General features: G+C 44.5%; 1 protein-coding gene across 2 annotated transcripts in view; it reads left to right on the forward strand.

Moving 5' to 3' along the window:
- Positions 1–17001, forward strand: part of LOC147430065 (zinc finger CCCH domain-containing protein 6-like) — a 61722-nt gene extending 44721 nt beyond the window's left edge. For both annotated transcript variants that reach the window (XM_086496248.1, XM_086496249.1), the window contains 4 exons: positions 14469–14687; positions 14801–14925; positions 15024–15133; positions 15250–17001. In XM_086496248.1, the coding sequence (XP_086352374.1) occupies positions 14469–14687; positions 14801–14925; positions 15024–15133; positions 15250–16277 (1482 nt within the window). In that variant the 3' untranslated portion in view covers positions 16278–17001. The remainder of the gene's footprint in view (positions 1–14468; positions 14688–14800; positions 14926–15023; positions 15134–15249) is intronic.
- The last annotated feature ends 737 nt before the right edge of the window (positions 17002–17738 follow it).

Consider the following 17738-nt stretch of genomic DNA (forward strand, 5'->3'; position numbering starts at 1 on the left):
AGTACAGGTAAAGTGGGCGACAAATTAAATGGGTGAAAGCAAATAAAGTTTAAGTCTAAGGTCTACCGCCCTTTTTGGATTGAACAGGCCGGTTTCATTGTACCTGGTCCGTTGACTGCCCGAGTTTGGGGCCGGCTGCCTACCTTTGTCTGGGCGCCCACATATATTTCTATATGTCATTTTTCTGTTGGGTTGTGGGGATTTTTATGAGGCCTTACCCTACCTCCCCTTGGGCACCTATTTATAGGGCTTGGTGGCAAGGGGTAATCCACTGCCGTATCTCGCAGAGATCATACTGATTGTACTGAGGGTCTTCTGCTCATGGTAGTCATGGGGGGTGATCGTCCCCTCTTCCTACATCTAGCGTTTGTGCTCTCTCTCTCTCTCTCTCTCTCTCTCTCTCTCTCTCTCTCTCTCTCTCTCTCTCTCTCTCTCTCAACCAGCGTGACCTAGCCGGTAGCAACCTCTCTCTGCGTGCGCTCCCCACTAGGTTGCAGGGGAGCGCCTGGCTAGGGGGGGTGATCCTAGCCTGTCCCCCCCCTCCAACACAAGCAAGGCTCTGCCCTTCGTCCCCCACATTCACATCAAGGCCCGCCTGACAGACTGTCGCTTGCTGCGAGGAGACAGGCCTACGAGACACCCCGATTTCCACCCTCCTACAGACTGCGAGACAACTACCGATTGGCTTGCCTTGCAAAAACTACACCGGGGTTCCCACCCTCCTACACAGGTTGCCATTATGTCCAAGCTACCAAAAGAATCGCAACAAGCCTCACAGTCCACATGTGGCATGTCTACACCAACATCTCGCCCGCGGAGCTTCCTCGCTGTGGCCGTTGCCCCTCGAAAGGATTCCTCCGCCCGCCAAGAAACAAGGATCTCAGCTCTCGAAGCTCAGATCCGAGTCCTCATAGAGGAGAATGCATCACTCAAGCAACGGCTACACAAACTCTAGAGCTCGCAAGAAGCGGAGAGTCAAACTCTGCTCGCAAAGGCACAGGCGGTTGAAGCCTCCCTCGTCCAGGTCACAGTTGTTCAAAAGAAAGTCCATGAAGTATCACATGGAATTACAAAGAAGATCAACTACGAAATACAGTCGGCCTTTCAAGAACACCAACTACAAGAATCTCTTAGCTTCAAAGTGAGAATTGGGGGACTTCCCTCGCCTTGGTGCACTGATGAGGACACACTAGAAGACGCGATCGCCAAGCTCAACGGCATCCTCCAACCAATCACCATCGAGCCCAACACTGTCTCTTCGATCAACGACACAAACAGACGTGTGCCACTTGAATACTGCATCATCACCTGCAAGGCAAAAGAGGAGCAAATGAAGCTATTACGCCAATCGTGCCTCCTCAAGGGAACCAAGCTTTGGCTAGCAGAGGAATTGATGTTGGGTTAAAAGCCCTGAATGACCTTTTATTGTACATTTTTATACTTTGTCCAGGTTCACATTGAACCTGGACACATTTTTTAAAGTCACTTATAATAAAAGTGGGATGGCCACAAAAACCATTATTGTGGGTTTTCCCAAAAAACGAGCGTGTCCTCTCTCTCTCTCTCTCTCTCTCTCTCTCTCTCTCTCTCTCTGTTTTCGATTACTTGGGCTAGCTCTCTGTTGCACCTTGCCCCCTGCTTCTTGCTCCAATCCTGTGCTTCTTGCTCCAATCCTGCACTACATCGCCACCCGTATCTACCGGTACCCTCTGCTTCGCGCTTTCAAGTGGTATCAGAGCCCTAGGGTTTCAAAACAGCCTTGTGCAGTCTGCTAGACAACAAGTTAAACTTGCTCTTCCGCGATCAATTTCGCTTCCATCACGAAGTCCCTTGCTTTCAGGGTCGAAAAGGTCATCAAAACAGCCAAAACAGCCCAAAACAGGCTATTATTAGGTCAAAATAGGTGATTTACAGGTTATTGCAGGTCAAAACAGCAATATGCAGGTGTACCAAAGTTGTGGGATCACATGTATTGATGTTTGTCGCGACAAATTGAGTTAAAAGCTGAGTACAGGTGCTTGAAATTGCACATTTCAGCTGAAATTTCAGATTTGGATTGTTTCATGTAAAGAAAGTGTGGCTCTTTGTATGCAAAGTCTTGTGGTTGCTACTATTTGCTGAAATTTTTAGCCTATTGCATCTCTCTTGTATACACAATTGTGGTTGAATTAAGATGGCTTCTTCCTCTTCTGTATCTTACACTAAAAGTTTGATGGAAATCAAACGGTTCGATGGTCAAGGCTTCGATCTTTGGCAAGAACGCATGCAAGGTATCCTTTTCTTAAAGGATTGTGAAGATGTATTGAAACAGAATAAGCCACCAAGTTTGTCTGACGAAGAGTGGGCCAGGTTAAATAAGAAGGCTATGACCTACATCAAAATGGCTATCAATGATGACATTTTGACGGACATCAAGCGTTTAGACTCTGCTTATGCTATATGGCAAAAGCTAAAGTCCAATTATGAGAACACCACGCTTGTGAACCAGGTGCATTTCATGTGAAAGTTGGTGAATATGCAGCTTGATGACTTGAAGTTAGCTTCTGAGCATTTGAGTGCTTTTACAGGTGTGTTAGAGTCAGTTGCAAGACAGTGGGCTTCAACAATTCGATGATAAACTGAAAGCTATTATCTTGCTTATGACATTGCCAGATACTTGGTTGTCTCCTCGAGCAACAGTCCCACCCTCACGTATGACGGTGTGAGAGGGTCTATTCTCAATGAAGAGATTAGACGCAAGTCTAGTGGGGAAGGCGGCAGTTTTGCCTATACTGCCAAAGGTAGAAATCAAAAGCTTGATGCGAGCAACATGACTCAAAATAGAAGTAAGAGCAAGACAAAGGATAAGGATGTCACTTGTTATCCATGTGGTAGAAAGGGTCACAAGAAACCCGATTGCAAGTATTTCAAGAAAGAGTAGGAAAGGAAGAAGGAAATGCAAGATAAGAAAAAAGAAAGATGAGAAGAAAGGGGAAAACTCAGTAGGGGATTCCTCTAGGGATGCTAAGAATGCAAATGTATCCTCTAGTGTGGTCATTGAGGAGTTGTCAGACGTTGAGGAAATTTTGGTTGCGGCTTCATGCCTCTCAGATTTGGTGATAGCTAATGCAGAAGACATGCTTATCTCGAAGAAAGATGTCATTGATGTATTGCTTCGTACTAACGATGGCCTATTTCAATCATGGATAGTGGATTCTGGTGCTTCTTTCTATGTGACTCCATCTTTGGAGTGTTTTGCTACATAGGTTGCAGGCAATTATGGCAAGGTGTACTTTGGTGATAATTTTGCTTGCTATATTGAGGGAATGGGTACCATACGTTTGGCTCTTAACAAGGGTCAAGAGCTTGTATTGAATGATGTCAAGTTCGTACCAGGCATTAAGAAAAGTTTGCTACCTGTTGGCTAGTTAGATGCACATGGTTTTACTACCATCTTTGTTGGGAGTTCATGGAAGTTGCTTAAGGGCTCTATGCTTGTTGCAAAAGGGTCTAAAAGAGGTACTTTGTACTATCTTTGATGCAAAGCTTTGCCTGGCAAGTTTCTTGCTGTTGTTGAAGTTGCTTCATACACGGAATTTTGGCATAAGAGACTTTGCCATATGAGCCAAAGGGGTGGTGTCTCTCGTAAAGCTAATCCTCTTGATCTTATTCACTCCGATGTATGCACTATGCCTGTTAAGTCTTTTGGTGGTGCATTGTATTTTGTTACATTCATTGATGACTGTACTAGGAAAAGATGGGTGTATTTCATAGTCACAAGGGATGCATTTCGGGACGGGGAATGGGGGACGTGGCTCAAATGGATTTTTTAGTGTAAAAAAGAGGACGGGACGGCAAGTGGGGACGAGAAGCCCGAAAAAGAGCGTCCCCTGTTACTATGGTGCATTTGTTGAAAAGTAAAAGTGAGACTTTTAATTCTTTTAAGAAGTATCATGCTTTTGTCACTACGCAAAAGAGTACTAAGCTTAAATGTCTCAGATTTGATAATGGAGGAGAGTATGTATTTGTTGAATTTCAACGTTTTTGTGATGAAAATGGGATTAAAACGGAGTTGACAACCCCTTATAATCCGTCTTCTAATGGTGTGGCTGAGAGGTACAACCGTACTTTGTCTAAGAGAGTGCGTTGCATGTTGTCCACCACTAATCTTTCCCAAGAGTTTTGGGGGGAGGCATTGAAAACTGTAGTTCATATTTGCAATCGCTCTCCGAATAGTACGTTGAAAAATGACATTTCAGAGGAGGTTTGATCTGGCAAACCTGCCTCTTATGATCATTTGAGAGTATTTGGATGCGAAGCTTTTGTTCATGTACGCAATGACTTGAGAACAAAGCTTGATATGAAGTCCATTAAGGGAGTCTTCGTAGGTTATGGGGAAGCAGGTGAAATGGGCTATAGAGTTGGGTTACCACAGTTTAGAAAGGTAATACGCAGCCGAGATGTAGTGTTCAATGAGGCAAAATTGCTGAAGAATGCTACAAAATCTGATGCTGACAAGAAAACAGCCAGATTTCAGCCTTTCGTTCCACCCATTGATGTTGAAAAAGAGTCTAATGATGCATTACCGCAGGCTGAAATTGATAATCAATCGGTTAACCTTCAGTCAAAAGAGGTAGGACATGATATTTATCCGCCTAATGAGGATGGGCAGCCACCTGAATTGGCTGAAAATGATTTTCAGCAGCATGATAGAGCTTAAAATGAGTTGTCTCATGATGTAAAACGGTTGCCTGAGAATGTAGATCATTGGCTACGTAGGTCAACTCGTTTGAGAAGGAAACCGTAGAGATTTAATTCCTCTTTGCATCATGTAATGTTGACAGACGAGGGTGAATCTCTTACTTATAAAGAGGCTAAGTCATGTGAGTCAAGCAGTAAGTGAGAGCTTGCAATGCAAGAGGAAATGAAATCCTTGTATGCAAATGATACTTGGGATCTTGTGCCATTGCTTAAAGGGAGAAAGGCTCTTCCTAACAAATGGGTGTACAAGATTAAGATTGTGGATGAAAAACCCAAATACAAGGCAAGATTGGTTGCAAAAGGATATGCACAGAAAGAAGGAATTGATTTCAAGAAATTTTTCCCATGTTGTAAAGCTTTACAACTTTACGTGCCCTTTTTGCTCTCGTTGCGGTGCTTGATTTGGAATTGAATCAAATGGATGTAAAGACAACGTTTTTGCATGGTGACATTGAAGAGGATATATACATGAAACAACCTAAAGGTTTTGTAATTCCTATACGTGAGGAACTTGTATGCAAACTGAAAAGGGCTCTGTATGGTTTGAGACAATCATCACGGCAGTGGTATAAGAAGTTTGACACTTTTATGCTCTCTCAAGGCTTTAAACGCAGCCATGCAGATCATTGTTTGTATACAAAAAGGGATGAAGATGGTAGTCTCATCATACTTGTTCTCTATGTTGATGACATGCTGCTTGCCGGGAAACATAAGATTAGTCTTGATGCTCTGAAACGTAAGCTAAATTCAGCATTTTCTATGAAGGATTTGGGTGATGCAGAGCATATTTTGGGCATGCGTATTAAAAGAGATAGAAAGCTGAAATTGTTGTTTTTATCTCAAGAAAGGTACATTGAAAAAGTACTTGATAGATTTAATATGGTTGATGCTAAGCCTCTTGGAGTACCTTTACCTCCATACACTAAGCTTAGCAAAGCAGATTGCAAAGGATGAGATAGCATTGAAAGCAATGAAGGGAATCCCTTATGCATCAACTTGTGGTTCTCTTATGTATGCTATGATTGCCACTCGTCTCGACATTGCTTATGTAGTGGGAGTTGTTAGTTGATATATGTCGAATCCTGGCAAAGCGCATTGGGAAGCTGTCAAATGCATTCTGAGATATTTGAAAGGTTCACAATCAAAGTGTATTTGTTATGGCAAAAGTGACTTAAAGCTGCAGGGATATTGTGATGCAGACATGGCAGGTGACATGGATACGAGTACTACTGAGGTTGAATATATTTTAGCCACAGAGGCTTCAAAGGAGGCCATTTGGTTGGGCAGACTTGCAAAAGAACTTGGCATGCCTGCTCATACACTCGTGTTGGGTTGTGATAGCCAGAGTGTTGTCTACTTAGCCAAAAATGCTATGTTTCATGCGCGTACCAAACACATAGATGTGCAGTACCACTTCATACGACAAGTATTGGAGGATGGTCTAGTCACCTTGACTAAGATCCATACACACGATAACCTTGCAGATGTTCTCACCAAGAGTCTCGCGAAGGCTCCACATGAGCATTGCATACAAGTGGTGGGAGCTGGTTGATTTAAAGGCGTCATCTATGCCTTTAAGTGGGAGATTGTTGGGTTAAAGGTCCTAAATGACCTCTTATTGTACATTTTTAAACTTTGTCAATGTGAACCTGAACACATTTTTTTAAGTCACTTATAATAAAAGTGGGGTGGCCACAAACACCATTATTGTGGGTTTCCCCAAAAACGAGCGTGTCCTTTGTGTGTGTGTGTGTGTGTGTGTGTGTGTGTGTTTTCGATTGCTTGCGCTAGCTCTCTGCTACACCTTGCCCTCTGCTTCTTGTCCCAATCGTGCACTACATCGCGACGCGCACCTACCAGTACCCTCTGCTTCGCGCTTTCAATTGACTACCAACCAGCCGAAAGTCAAAGCAAGCGAGCTCAAGAAGATACACGAAGCTCGTAAGCAAGGCAAATGGGCGGTCTACCGGGGTGGTAAAGCGGTCATCCAAGAGTTTCGGACTCCTAAAATGACGCCTCCATCCCTTGACCCCTCTTAGTTTTCTGTTTCCCTTAGTTTTGAACTATTTTCTTTTACCCTATCGATGGTCCCTCAGACCTTAATTGATTTGTATCCCACCCCTTCACTTGAAGGAATCGTTGTACTGTTTTTTGTTTTGGTCCCATAGGTCATATCTGACCTCAGTGGACGATAGATCAATCTCTCTCTCTCTCTCTCTCTCTCTCTCTCTCTCTCTCTCTCTCTCTCTCACGCTTCCACACACGAGCACTTTCACAATAGTTACTTTTCATGCGAACAAAAGATACTTCTTGAATGGGTACTGTGAATCTCGACTCGAGAGCCAAGATCGGTCTTGCGTGATTGATCGTATCTGCAACTGGGTTAGCTTTCTAGGAACACAGTCAATCAAATTGCCAAATTGCTCACAAGATTGGAACCGTCTAGCTTGACGGTCACTCCAAGGTGTACTTGGTACAAAGTGGAGCAACTTGAAGGCTTGATCTCTATCACACACAAAATGCGTGTCGTGCTTAGGAGAATGAATGAAAGAGAGGGGTTCCTTTTCATGCAAGAACTGATTCTTTTCTGGACTGTGGGAGTGTGTACTAAGAAAGACTATGGGAGTGTGTGTTTTATCCTCGTTCAAAACATGAGAGAGAGATTAATGACAAAGACGGAATATTCTTATCACAACGAAGAACCACGAGAGTGGCACCTTCGATTGTGAGAGAGAAAGTGTTTTCTTTTCAACTAACTTGTGGATTATAATCTTTAAACTATTTGATGCCAAAAATCATATCACATCCTATGAGAGGAGAAACCACAAACTTGGGACGAAAACTGACATTTTGAACTAAGACTGTCACATTACGACATTCGTGTGCGAGCGAGGAGCGCATATCAGGAGCAAATCCAGAGATCACAATGGGATCTATTGGAAGAGCTTCTAAACGTGCGCTCTTCACAAGAGAGTTACTAATCACATGATGCATATTACCATAATTAAATAAGATCACCATGCGTTGACCATTCCAATGACCATAACACTGCATGAGAGACTCATCTACATGATCATTAGAAACTTGGGACACATTAGCGTTCTCATTTATGGCATTAACTGATGATGTAAATTCTGTTGGTTCTTTTGTGGGTGCTTTGGGTTCTTTCTTAGGACAAACTCGTTTCATGTGACCCTGAGTCTGATATTGAAAACATCTTCCTTCCTTGCCACACTCGTTCGTTCTTCAAGACTTAACCTCCTACTATTCCTTGAGCAGATTTTTCATGGGTGTCAACTTAGGGGTTCCCTGAGTTTTAGCCTTTCCTTTACTATCACTGTGAGGTGAAGAGTGCCGTGCTCTAGGTGTAGAGGAAGATTGAGAAGAGGAAGAACTATCGCTGTTCTTACCATTCTGTTGGTCCTGAGGGGTACTTGACTTGTTCTTCTTCGGCTTACCTTTGTTGTGATTCATTTCTTGCTCGAGAGCAATCTGGACGGCGTCATTGTAGTTGGTAGGTTGGAAGACTTTCACGTCGTACTTGATGTACTCGTCCAAACCAAACAGCAAAGCCTCCTTGCGATGCTTGTCCGACTTATGCAATCGATCGCCAATCCGCAAAATACGGTTAGAAAAAGACATAACAGGAGTTCCATTTTGCTTGAGGCCTCGCCAATTTTCTTTTAACTGATCAAGGTATTGTGGTGGCTTAAAATGAGCCTTGAGCTTGTCTTGGAAGTCGACCCAACTAACAAAGAGGGGCATGCCAGCCGCGGCATGCTCAAGATGCTCAACCAATTGTGCCTCTTGCTAGGCTTGATACCAATTAATGGCACCACCCGCTAGATACATGGCAACAATCAAACCTTTATTGTTGTTGGTTTTCTTGTTAGTCGCAAAGTAAGCATTAAATTGATGCAACCAAGGATGATTCATAGAAGCATCCATCTTACCTTTGTACTTACTGAATGTCAACTTCTCATTGATTGGATCGTTGGAGTTGTCGTCTCTACATGTGCTATGTGATGACTCGCCGATCTCCTTGAGTGGCTCGCTCTTCGGGGAGAGTACCCGCTCTTTTATGCGTTGGTCCGGTGTGCCTCTCGCTCTAACTTCATAGCTGTCCTCTTTTCTTCAGTCGCTATGCGTTGAGCTTCGCGTGCTTGCTCATGCTCAAGCTCCATAGCTACCCTCCATTATTCCCGTTCTCTTTCGATGGTGGCCGGCATAGTGTCTTGTTGTAGCATCATTTCCATCATGGACTTCATCAAGGCCTTTATAGCATTTGGTCATTGGTGTAATCCGTGGCGTAGATGGGGATGGAGGAGGATCTGGAAACAATCCTCCTGGTGTAGGGACTTCTTCTTCTCCAATTCCACTCTCATCACCTTCACATAAAGGATTCATTCCACTTTTGGTGATGACCATGCACTTAGTACTTGGGTACTTGGGACTTGGTATTGCTTGCAATTTGCGTTTAAGAAGGCTTTTCTCTTACCCAAGCTCGACTCCTTCTTGCAAGCACCTCTTGGCGGCCTTGCGCTCACACCAAGGTTGCTTTTTCCCACCTCACATCGATTGGCGTGCCGCTAAGTGCAAGGTCCGTTCTCAATGAGTGGAAAAGAGGAAGGAGGGGAGGTTGGACAAGCCCTTCTTTTATGGGTTACCTGCTACTCTTCAGAAACACAGATTAGGGATCGACACACCCAAGTGGTCTTGGGTTATGTGCGATCAGAAGAAGGGGATTTTTTTTGTGTGGTTCTTTATGATTCTTTCCTTGAGTGATGATATCGAACATTGCCAAAGAGCTCTGATACCAATGTAATGTGCAGTGGAAGTGAATGATGGTGAATACTCAGGATGAGTGCTCAGTTCGTGCCCAAGGTTCCTTTTACAAAGGAAAAAGAGAGCCCCCCCTTTACTTCACAAGATACCTGCAAAGACCAAAACAAAAGAGTGGAAACTGTGAGTGAAGTACTAAGAGAGAGAGAGAGAGAGAGAGAGAGAGAGAGAGAGAGAGAGAGAGAGAGAGAGAGAGAGAGAGAGAGCGAGCAAATGGGGGTTTTGGGGCCCGCCTCTCTATTGTTGGAGAGGTATTTGCTTTAGATTGCATAAATGCTGGTACAACGGTACTAGATGCTGAGATGCTTAACTATGCTTCGAGAGGATGCTTGGTATTGCGAGGCTCAATGTAACAGGAAACGGCAGCAGACAGCCGAAACGTTCTGAAACGGCGCTTCGGATGAGTCCCGTTCCTGAAACGGAGTCGAGAACGGAACGATGTCCCGGAACTGTGTTCCAGGAACGTGAGGCGGAACGTGCAAAAGTAGGCATTTGGGGGCAGATTTGGGCCTGTTTGGGAGACATATTTGGGGCAGTTTGAGGGCAGGTTTGAGGTTGTTTAGGAAGGTGATTTGGGACTAAGTTGAATGGAGGTAATTCAAGCCTTACTTTAGTCGACCGTTCTGGCCCTGTCCCCATCCCGTTCCAGATCCTCATGTTCGCGTTCCGTGTAACTATGGGGAGGCTCAAGGCCGAAACTGCAAAACGCTAAGGATGCTGCGTGGAAGCTGAGATTGGGACGTGGCTATGGCTGATCTGCTATCACCAGGGACGGTGATGGGCTGAAAACTGAAAACGCTGGTGATGCTTATGTGCTGAAATCTGAAAATGTTGATGGTGCTGCTACCAAACTGTGCTCACGACGAGGCTAGGGCTGAAAACGCTGATGGATGAGTCCAAAAACGCTGACGTTTCTGATGCAAAAAATGATGGTACTGCTTGGAGAAAAGGTTGGAGATGATGCTGATGTTGCAGGTACTTGGTCTCTTCTCCTGCCTCTTCTGCCCTTCAGTAGCGCCTGTAGGGCTGCCTAAATAGGTGCGCTTCAGCTTGGTCGAGTAGTTCCAGATTCAGCCCCACGATTAATTAGAAGCCCAAAAGTCATTTAAAATCAAATGCACTTATATGAGGTGGTTCCCACGTGGTAAGACGAGGTTCGCATGCGGCTAAGAGGAGGTTCACATGCGGTGGATTGCTTATGCTTGGTGCTAATTGCTTATGCTAGGTGCTAATGGGTTGTGCAATGAGGGTATGCAACTACTCTTAAGTGCGTGGACATGCATGTCCTGTGTACAAGCTCACAAGGGTGCCAGAACACTCCCTAGGCTTGTCCTAAACCCTAGAAGTAGGAGTTACAGCTTGTCCACATGCACATAGGATTGGATGTGCACGTGTCAGTGAGTGATTCAAATTGGGGTGGTGATCCTGGTGGACGATGGTCGACTACAAGTTACACCTTTTCATTTGGATCAAGAGAAATTCTCAAAAGGAGTAAGAAGCAACCCACAGTTGCCTTACTAGGCCGAGTATCCGGTTGTTTGTAGTGCTACATTCGAGTCAATGTGGTTATGAAAGCTACTGTTTAAGGTTGGCTTGCCGCAGTAAACAACCGCGATCTACTTTGACAATCAAAGTTGTATAGCCATTGCGAGGAACTTAATTTTTCATGCCCGACTAAGCATATAGAGATACGGCTCCATTTTTTTCATGAGAAGACCATGGATGGCTCGCTTCGACTAGAGTATTGTCCTATGTCAAATAACCTTGTTGATATCTTCACCAAACCTCTACTACAAGCGACATAACCTCTTTATGCCAGCTCCCTTGGCTTGGTTCCTTGTCTAGGAGCGAAGAGGGGGTGTGAGTTACATCTTTTATTTGATTGTGGCTCCACTATCTCGTAGGAGCGGTTTAGGGAGTGAGGGCTTTTCTGTGGCTGTGCCCGGCCATACCTGAGGTAGACGTACCTTCTTGGCAGTACTAGTTACGTGTTGTGCCCACCCGATAGGCTATGGATCCTTGTTCCTAGGTTTTTCGGGGGTCTCGAGTCTGAAAGTTGTTTGCATTTTCCCCTTCTATGCTCAATCGGGGACCAATTTTGGTCACTTGGGCCAGTTTATTATCAACTGACATCATGTGGCATATTTGTCGGGCGCCCGAGTGGTTTATTTGTAATTTTGTTTGGATGAGAGTAAGGAAAAATCTAGGAGTCCCTATATAGGAACCCCACCCCCTTGTACTTCATTCATTGTGTCACTTGCAGATCTAGCCAGCGTTTTGGGTCTACTGCTCTCTCTCCTCTCTCTAGCATTTTCAATCACTTACTATCTCTCCTTTCACTTGTGATCTCTCTCTCTCTCTCTCTCTCTCTCTCTCTCTCTCTTTCTAGCACTTCACTCTCCCGTACTCCCCTCCCCTTTCTGTACTATTGTACAGTACTGGACCTCAAATCTGAACTGAACGTATTTTATGGTTCAGATTTGAGGTCCAGTACTGTACAATGTTTTTTTTGTGCCATCTCTATCTACCTTTCACTACTTACAGTGAGCAGGGTGGAAGCATGAGTGTTCTCTAGGGGAGATATTTCCCTCTTGTTTTTGAGGACAAAAATCTTCATTGAGGGGCCAGCAATGTCAGGGCAAGTGTTCTATCCCAAGGGAGCTGGCAGGTAAGGGGCCATATAGGATGAACATATATGTAGGATGGTTGGGTGGTGCTAGCCTATGGGGTTGACGGACGAGGGCTAAGGGAGCCGCTCATCAAAGAGCTTGGCTATGGAAGTAGCCCAGCCACACTGCTCACACCGATATGCCCCTTCCTGTTGTGACATCCTTTGTATCAAATTCTTCAAGCTCATAAGACTCAAAGAAGTTTTCATGGTGTCACACCATGTGGCATACCTTCTTTTCGTGACTGTCGGAAATGTAAGGCATAGTTACCCGGAACGGGAAATTGGAACGGGGAACGGCAACATGCATGAAATACCATTCCCTGTTTCGGATACTCACGTTTGAAACACGGAATAGGAATCCGGAGCGGGACATAGGGATGGGAACGGGGAACAGAGACCTGAAAATGGCCATTCCCTGTAACTATGGTGTAGGGACCTTGACTGGCTTGTTTGCTGCATTGAAATATAATGGAGACCAGTTTTCTAGCGTGGAAGATGATCCAGATTTTCTTCAACTTTTTCTACACCCTTCTCCATTGGGTAATGAGAGATTTGGGCATGTGAAGGGGCCTAAACAACAGGTGGGATAACGCCAAACTTAGCCCGCAACAACAACGGATCAGCACCAAATGGATGATAGAGAGAATGGGGCATGTGAAGAGGCTGCAACAACAGGTAAAAATGAAGGGGTAACTGAAACTAGCCCACAACAGCAATTGGTCAGCAGCAAATGGGTCATAAACCTACCAGTAATACACTCCTTTTTATTCCTTTTTTCTTGGGTGAAAAGGGGTAGGCCTTCTTGAAACGGTTTGGAGTCAAAATTGAAATGCTTTCCAAACTAATGCTACAAATGAGTATCATTGTGAGTATGCTGCATATGATAAGAAATGAGCCATCATGTAGTGAAGTTAACCAAAAGTATGCTTATTTTTGCTGGTTGGCTAGTAGAGTTACAAGCTCAGTGTTAAGTGGTGTATGCCAAGCTGCCACTCATGCACGTCTGCTTCCCTAATGTCCCTAATGAATTTGGCTACCTAGTTGGCTACCTAGTTAGCAATAGACTTTAAAGCCAGCATGTGTACAGGCTCCTTTCAAAGACTTACTCAATTGATTGTCCCACCTCAATCTCTGGAGGGGCTGGTCCCTCGTCTTTGCAAAAGGACAAAGGCCAATTTGATTGTCCCACCTTAAAGGTGTCAAGCTCTGGAGGGGCTGGTCCCTCGTCTTTGCAAAAGGACAAAGGCCAATGCAGAGGTCCTTGTTAACATGCCATGCTTGTTGGAAGGAATGATTGGAAAGAATTCCTCATAATTGTGCTGCTCAAGTGTGTGGTGAAGTGGATGCATGACGGGGCTACTTTTGATGGGAGTGAAGTCTTGCTGTCCAGTCTGGTGGTCAGTGTGGACATTGTCTCAAGGGGATTTAACCCCGACCAAGCTATGGAATTCCAAGCTCTGTCATCTTTGTAATGCAAGTCAAGACTCATCAGGATGCTTCTGCTAGTGAGGGGAGTGAAGTTACTGTCCTATCTGGCGGTATATTCTTGAAAGGTGATATTTCCCCCACCAAACCCTGCAATTGTCCAGTGTGATGCTAAGTGAGCTGTAGAGCAAGATGTTTCTCTACCTGTAGGCTGTGAAGGTGATTGGCCAACAGGATGGATGAAATTAATGGGCTGAAGTGTTTGTAACAAAAGGGTGCTGTACTGGAGAGCACTCCTCAAGAATCATGCATAACTAGGATGAACTGGAACAGTTTGAGAGGAGGCTTGAAAAAGTTCTTAGGGGTGGGGGGGGGGGGGGGGGACTGCAGAGGTATGGACTGCAAGGATGATGGTTCAAGGTTGGAGAAGAAGGGATCAGGGTGAGCTTAAGACAGGATTGAGGGAGAGCCAATGGATGTTTTGGGAAGAAGCTTGGAGCGAGGAGTGAGCTGAAAGGCTGGGGAGCTGAGGGATTGGAGAGAGCTGTGATGGGATGGAGCTTGGGAGGTGGGGCGGAGGCTGTGGGCAGTGGAATCTTTTACATGGTCTTCAGCAGCTAGAAGGTTCTGGTTTTTAAGTACAACTTTTTAGCTAGCTGTTTCTCAGGAATAAACTCTACCACTGTTTCAACCAGTGAACAAGAATCAAAAGTGTTAGAGCTTGCACACACATACTAGTCAGTTGCACTAGGGCTGAATCCTTCTGATATGATTTGTTCTTTTGGAGCAGGTGCGCTTGTTTGCAGCAGAAGATGCTCCATCCTTATTGGGGACGAGTGTTCAAGAGCTTTACCAAGCAAAAGAGACAAAGTTTCTGCATGCTGCAAAACCCGTCTCTGAAAGTGATTTGCCGCCAGGATTTGTGAACTTTGCAGCTAGACAGACTGGAAGTGGTGCGGACCTTAGTCTAGGAATGGATTCACAAGTACAATGGTGCTGTCCTGAAAAGGCGAGTTTTATCAATGGCACCACATGCCTTTGCATAAGTGAACTCAAATCTAAGTGCTCAAGGTGTAGTTTTTCCTTGAGCCCCATTTTGATTCTTTCTTGTTTCATGCTCAGTTTCTCTTAAGGTTAGCATGGCAAGTTGCGACGGGTAGTCAAAGCATGGAGGTGTTTGCAGAACAGAGTCGACAGCTTGGGGTACCTGAAGCCACTTACCCACATCTTAATTTGATACCTGCCAGGTGAAATGGGTGTTAACTCTTGCCAGAATGTTGCAATGTTAAACCCTGCTCAGCATCTGCTTCAATAAACACAGTTTCACTTTTTGTTGATTTAATAGTCCTGGGGAGCCTCCAGAAACAGCTGCAGAGGCTAAAGTCACTGATGTTCCTGAGATACCAGTATTTTCTGTGGATGATGAAGATGAGCTTGAAGAAGGTTTTAATCCAGGTAGACTTTATTGTATTGAAGGGGCCTTTTTCTGGTTACCGCATCTTTATTGTCGAAGTTTGCATCTACTGCATTGGATGCGCTTCATGTGTTTTGTGATGGTTCTGTTGGAATAGGCGGAGATGTAGCTCAGAACCTGAGGAAAGGTGCCGTGAAGACGGAGAGGCCAGGCAGTGTATCTAGTGGCCCTTCAACTTCTTCGTTATCATGGTCAGCTGGCCAGGTCGACCAAGGAGCAAATAGCATTTGCATGAGCAATGCGGATCCAAATGTCGCGGCTGCAGCTGCCGCAGCATATGCGGTGTTGAAAGCAAAAGAAAGGGGTACATTGGTTGATCATGATCTACTTATAAAAATTCTGACCAACCCTATTCTTATAAAGACTCTTCTGGCATCCAAGCAAAGCGTAGGCCTCCAGCTTAGAGACCTTCCAAGGGCAGCTAGTGAAGGAGTGGACAAAGATATTGACCTTGGAAGGAGTGTAGGCAACACTTCTTTGGGATCAAATCTGTTTGGCTTGCCTGTCTCATTAGGAAGCAAGACAGTTATTTCGGCTAGTGAAAGCATGCCCGAATCTACGAACTTTCATGCTTGGAATGCATCCAGTCATATTGGGAGCTCAAGACCTTTCTTGGCCTCTAGAGCTGACGACAATTTTTTTGCCCGGACAGAGATGCAAGGGATGGGCTTCCCCCCAAGTCAAATGTTACCCAATCGACAAGATGCATTTAAGGATCTAATGCACCAACATGGATTGGAGAGAAGCAGGATTGAAGGTCTATCAAGAGGACTGACAGAAATGGATTTCATGGGTAGTATGAAGCCATTATCTGCAGGTGAAAGGCATCGACCTGTTATTGGGCCATTCTCACAGGTGGGACCTGGGAGCCAACACGGTGGTGTATCGGTACATGGGAGGGGTGATGGATTTCCAAGTGCTAGATATGGGGGGGAGCAATCACAGTCAAGGTTCCAGAAACCATGCATCTATTTCAACACACCTAAAGGCTGCCGTCGAGGAACGAGTTGCTTTTATCTGCATAATTCGGCTTCTGAGCAGCCGTATAATGAACAGCCAAGGACAGATTTTTTTCAGTTTCAAGCTGCCAAGAGGCAGAAATTTGGGGTGCCAGAGAGAGAATGATGCGTCTAGTGAGGGTTTGAGCACGGGACTATGTTGTATTTGTGTCGCAAAATGGTGTGGAGGGCTGTAAGATGCGCTGTACCAGATGTTTTTGAACTCATTCCCAGCTACTACATCAGGTGGGATTCTTTCGAGAGTGAGCCTTAACCATCAGCGCCCCCTTGACATTGATGAGCTGGCTGCTCTTAAATTGCTGTTGTGCTTATTCACACTGGCAGTTATTGTGAGCCCATCTAACATCAGGTGGTCCATGCTACACCTGCTATCAATGCTCATCAATGATGAAATGCAGCAGGTCTGGCTAGTTTGAAAACGAATCGGTTGGATTCAATATCCTCGTCTTTTTCAAAGCCTCGATGCTCGCATGGCGGGCAAAAATGTTTAATGACAATGTGTAAGGAACAAATGCTGACCAATTTTTATTCATGGAATGACCCATGGTGTCCCCACATTCTTTAATTTCACATAAGGATTCCTCCGGGACAACGTTTCTCGTAAGGTCTATTGCTGATAATTAGGCAAGCCCTATCTGCTGTTGCTTCTGAAATGAAAGCTTTGTATGAATTGGCAGAAGCAAAGAGCTTTTAGTAGGTAATTGCTTCATGGATGATTATGGGGTCTGCTGAAATGAGAGCTTTGCTTGATTTGAGCCTGGCTGGGCAGAGCCTTAATGTGCCATGGATAGGGTTGTCGTGCTCGCTAAAATGATTTGCAATGGTGTTCTCTTCAGGTTGTCACTGCTGCATACAAGTTGCTTGATGATCTTTAACAAATCCATGCTATCTTGTGATCTTACCTCTTGACCTTTGGCGATTTGCTTGAACTTCACATGCAAAGATTCTTGGATTCTAATTTTAGCCACAAATACAAGATGTTTGAGGAACTCCAAGGCAATGAAATTGTCCTCCAGTAATTTCTGTATGTAGACAACAAACTAACATTCATCTATGTCAAAACATATTGTTTTCACTGAGTTATTGTTATTGTTCTTTGCTTGCCTCTTTGGTAATGTCATAGGTGCATCACGATCATGCACATCATACTCACTTTGAACTTTAATTGGTGGTGATGTAGTGCATGGTCCTTGAGGCCATGGTATTAAAATGAGATGGAGTGAGAGAAAACTTTATATAGAAGCCGCTAACACTTTGGAAAGAGAACTTGCGTAGCTTGGTTGGGGGAGAGCCAACAACCTTAAAAGTAGAGATGCCACATGGGGAGAATGGTGGGCAAGTGTAAGTAGTATTTTTTGTCATCAAAATTGTTAAGTCACTTCTGTGAGCAAAATCCTTACATGAAAATTTTCTAGTCATTGTCTTTAAAGCCGTTTTTGCAAAATCCTTGCAAAAAAAGACTTGTGGAGTTGCATGCAATAGAGCTTGCAACTAGATGATTATGTTTTCCTTGAAACTATAAGCATATGCAACAAATAAGTCCCAAATTATTTGAACATTATTTCTT

Source organism: Adiantum capillus-veneris, chromosome 22 (genome assembly GCF_014529385.1).
Source record: "Adiantum capillus-veneris isolate H3 chromosome 22, ASM1452938v2, whole genome shotgun sequence".
NCBI classification, from domain to species: Eukaryota; Viridiplantae; Streptophyta; class Polypodiopsida; order Polypodiales; family Pteridaceae; genus Adiantum; species Adiantum capillus-veneris.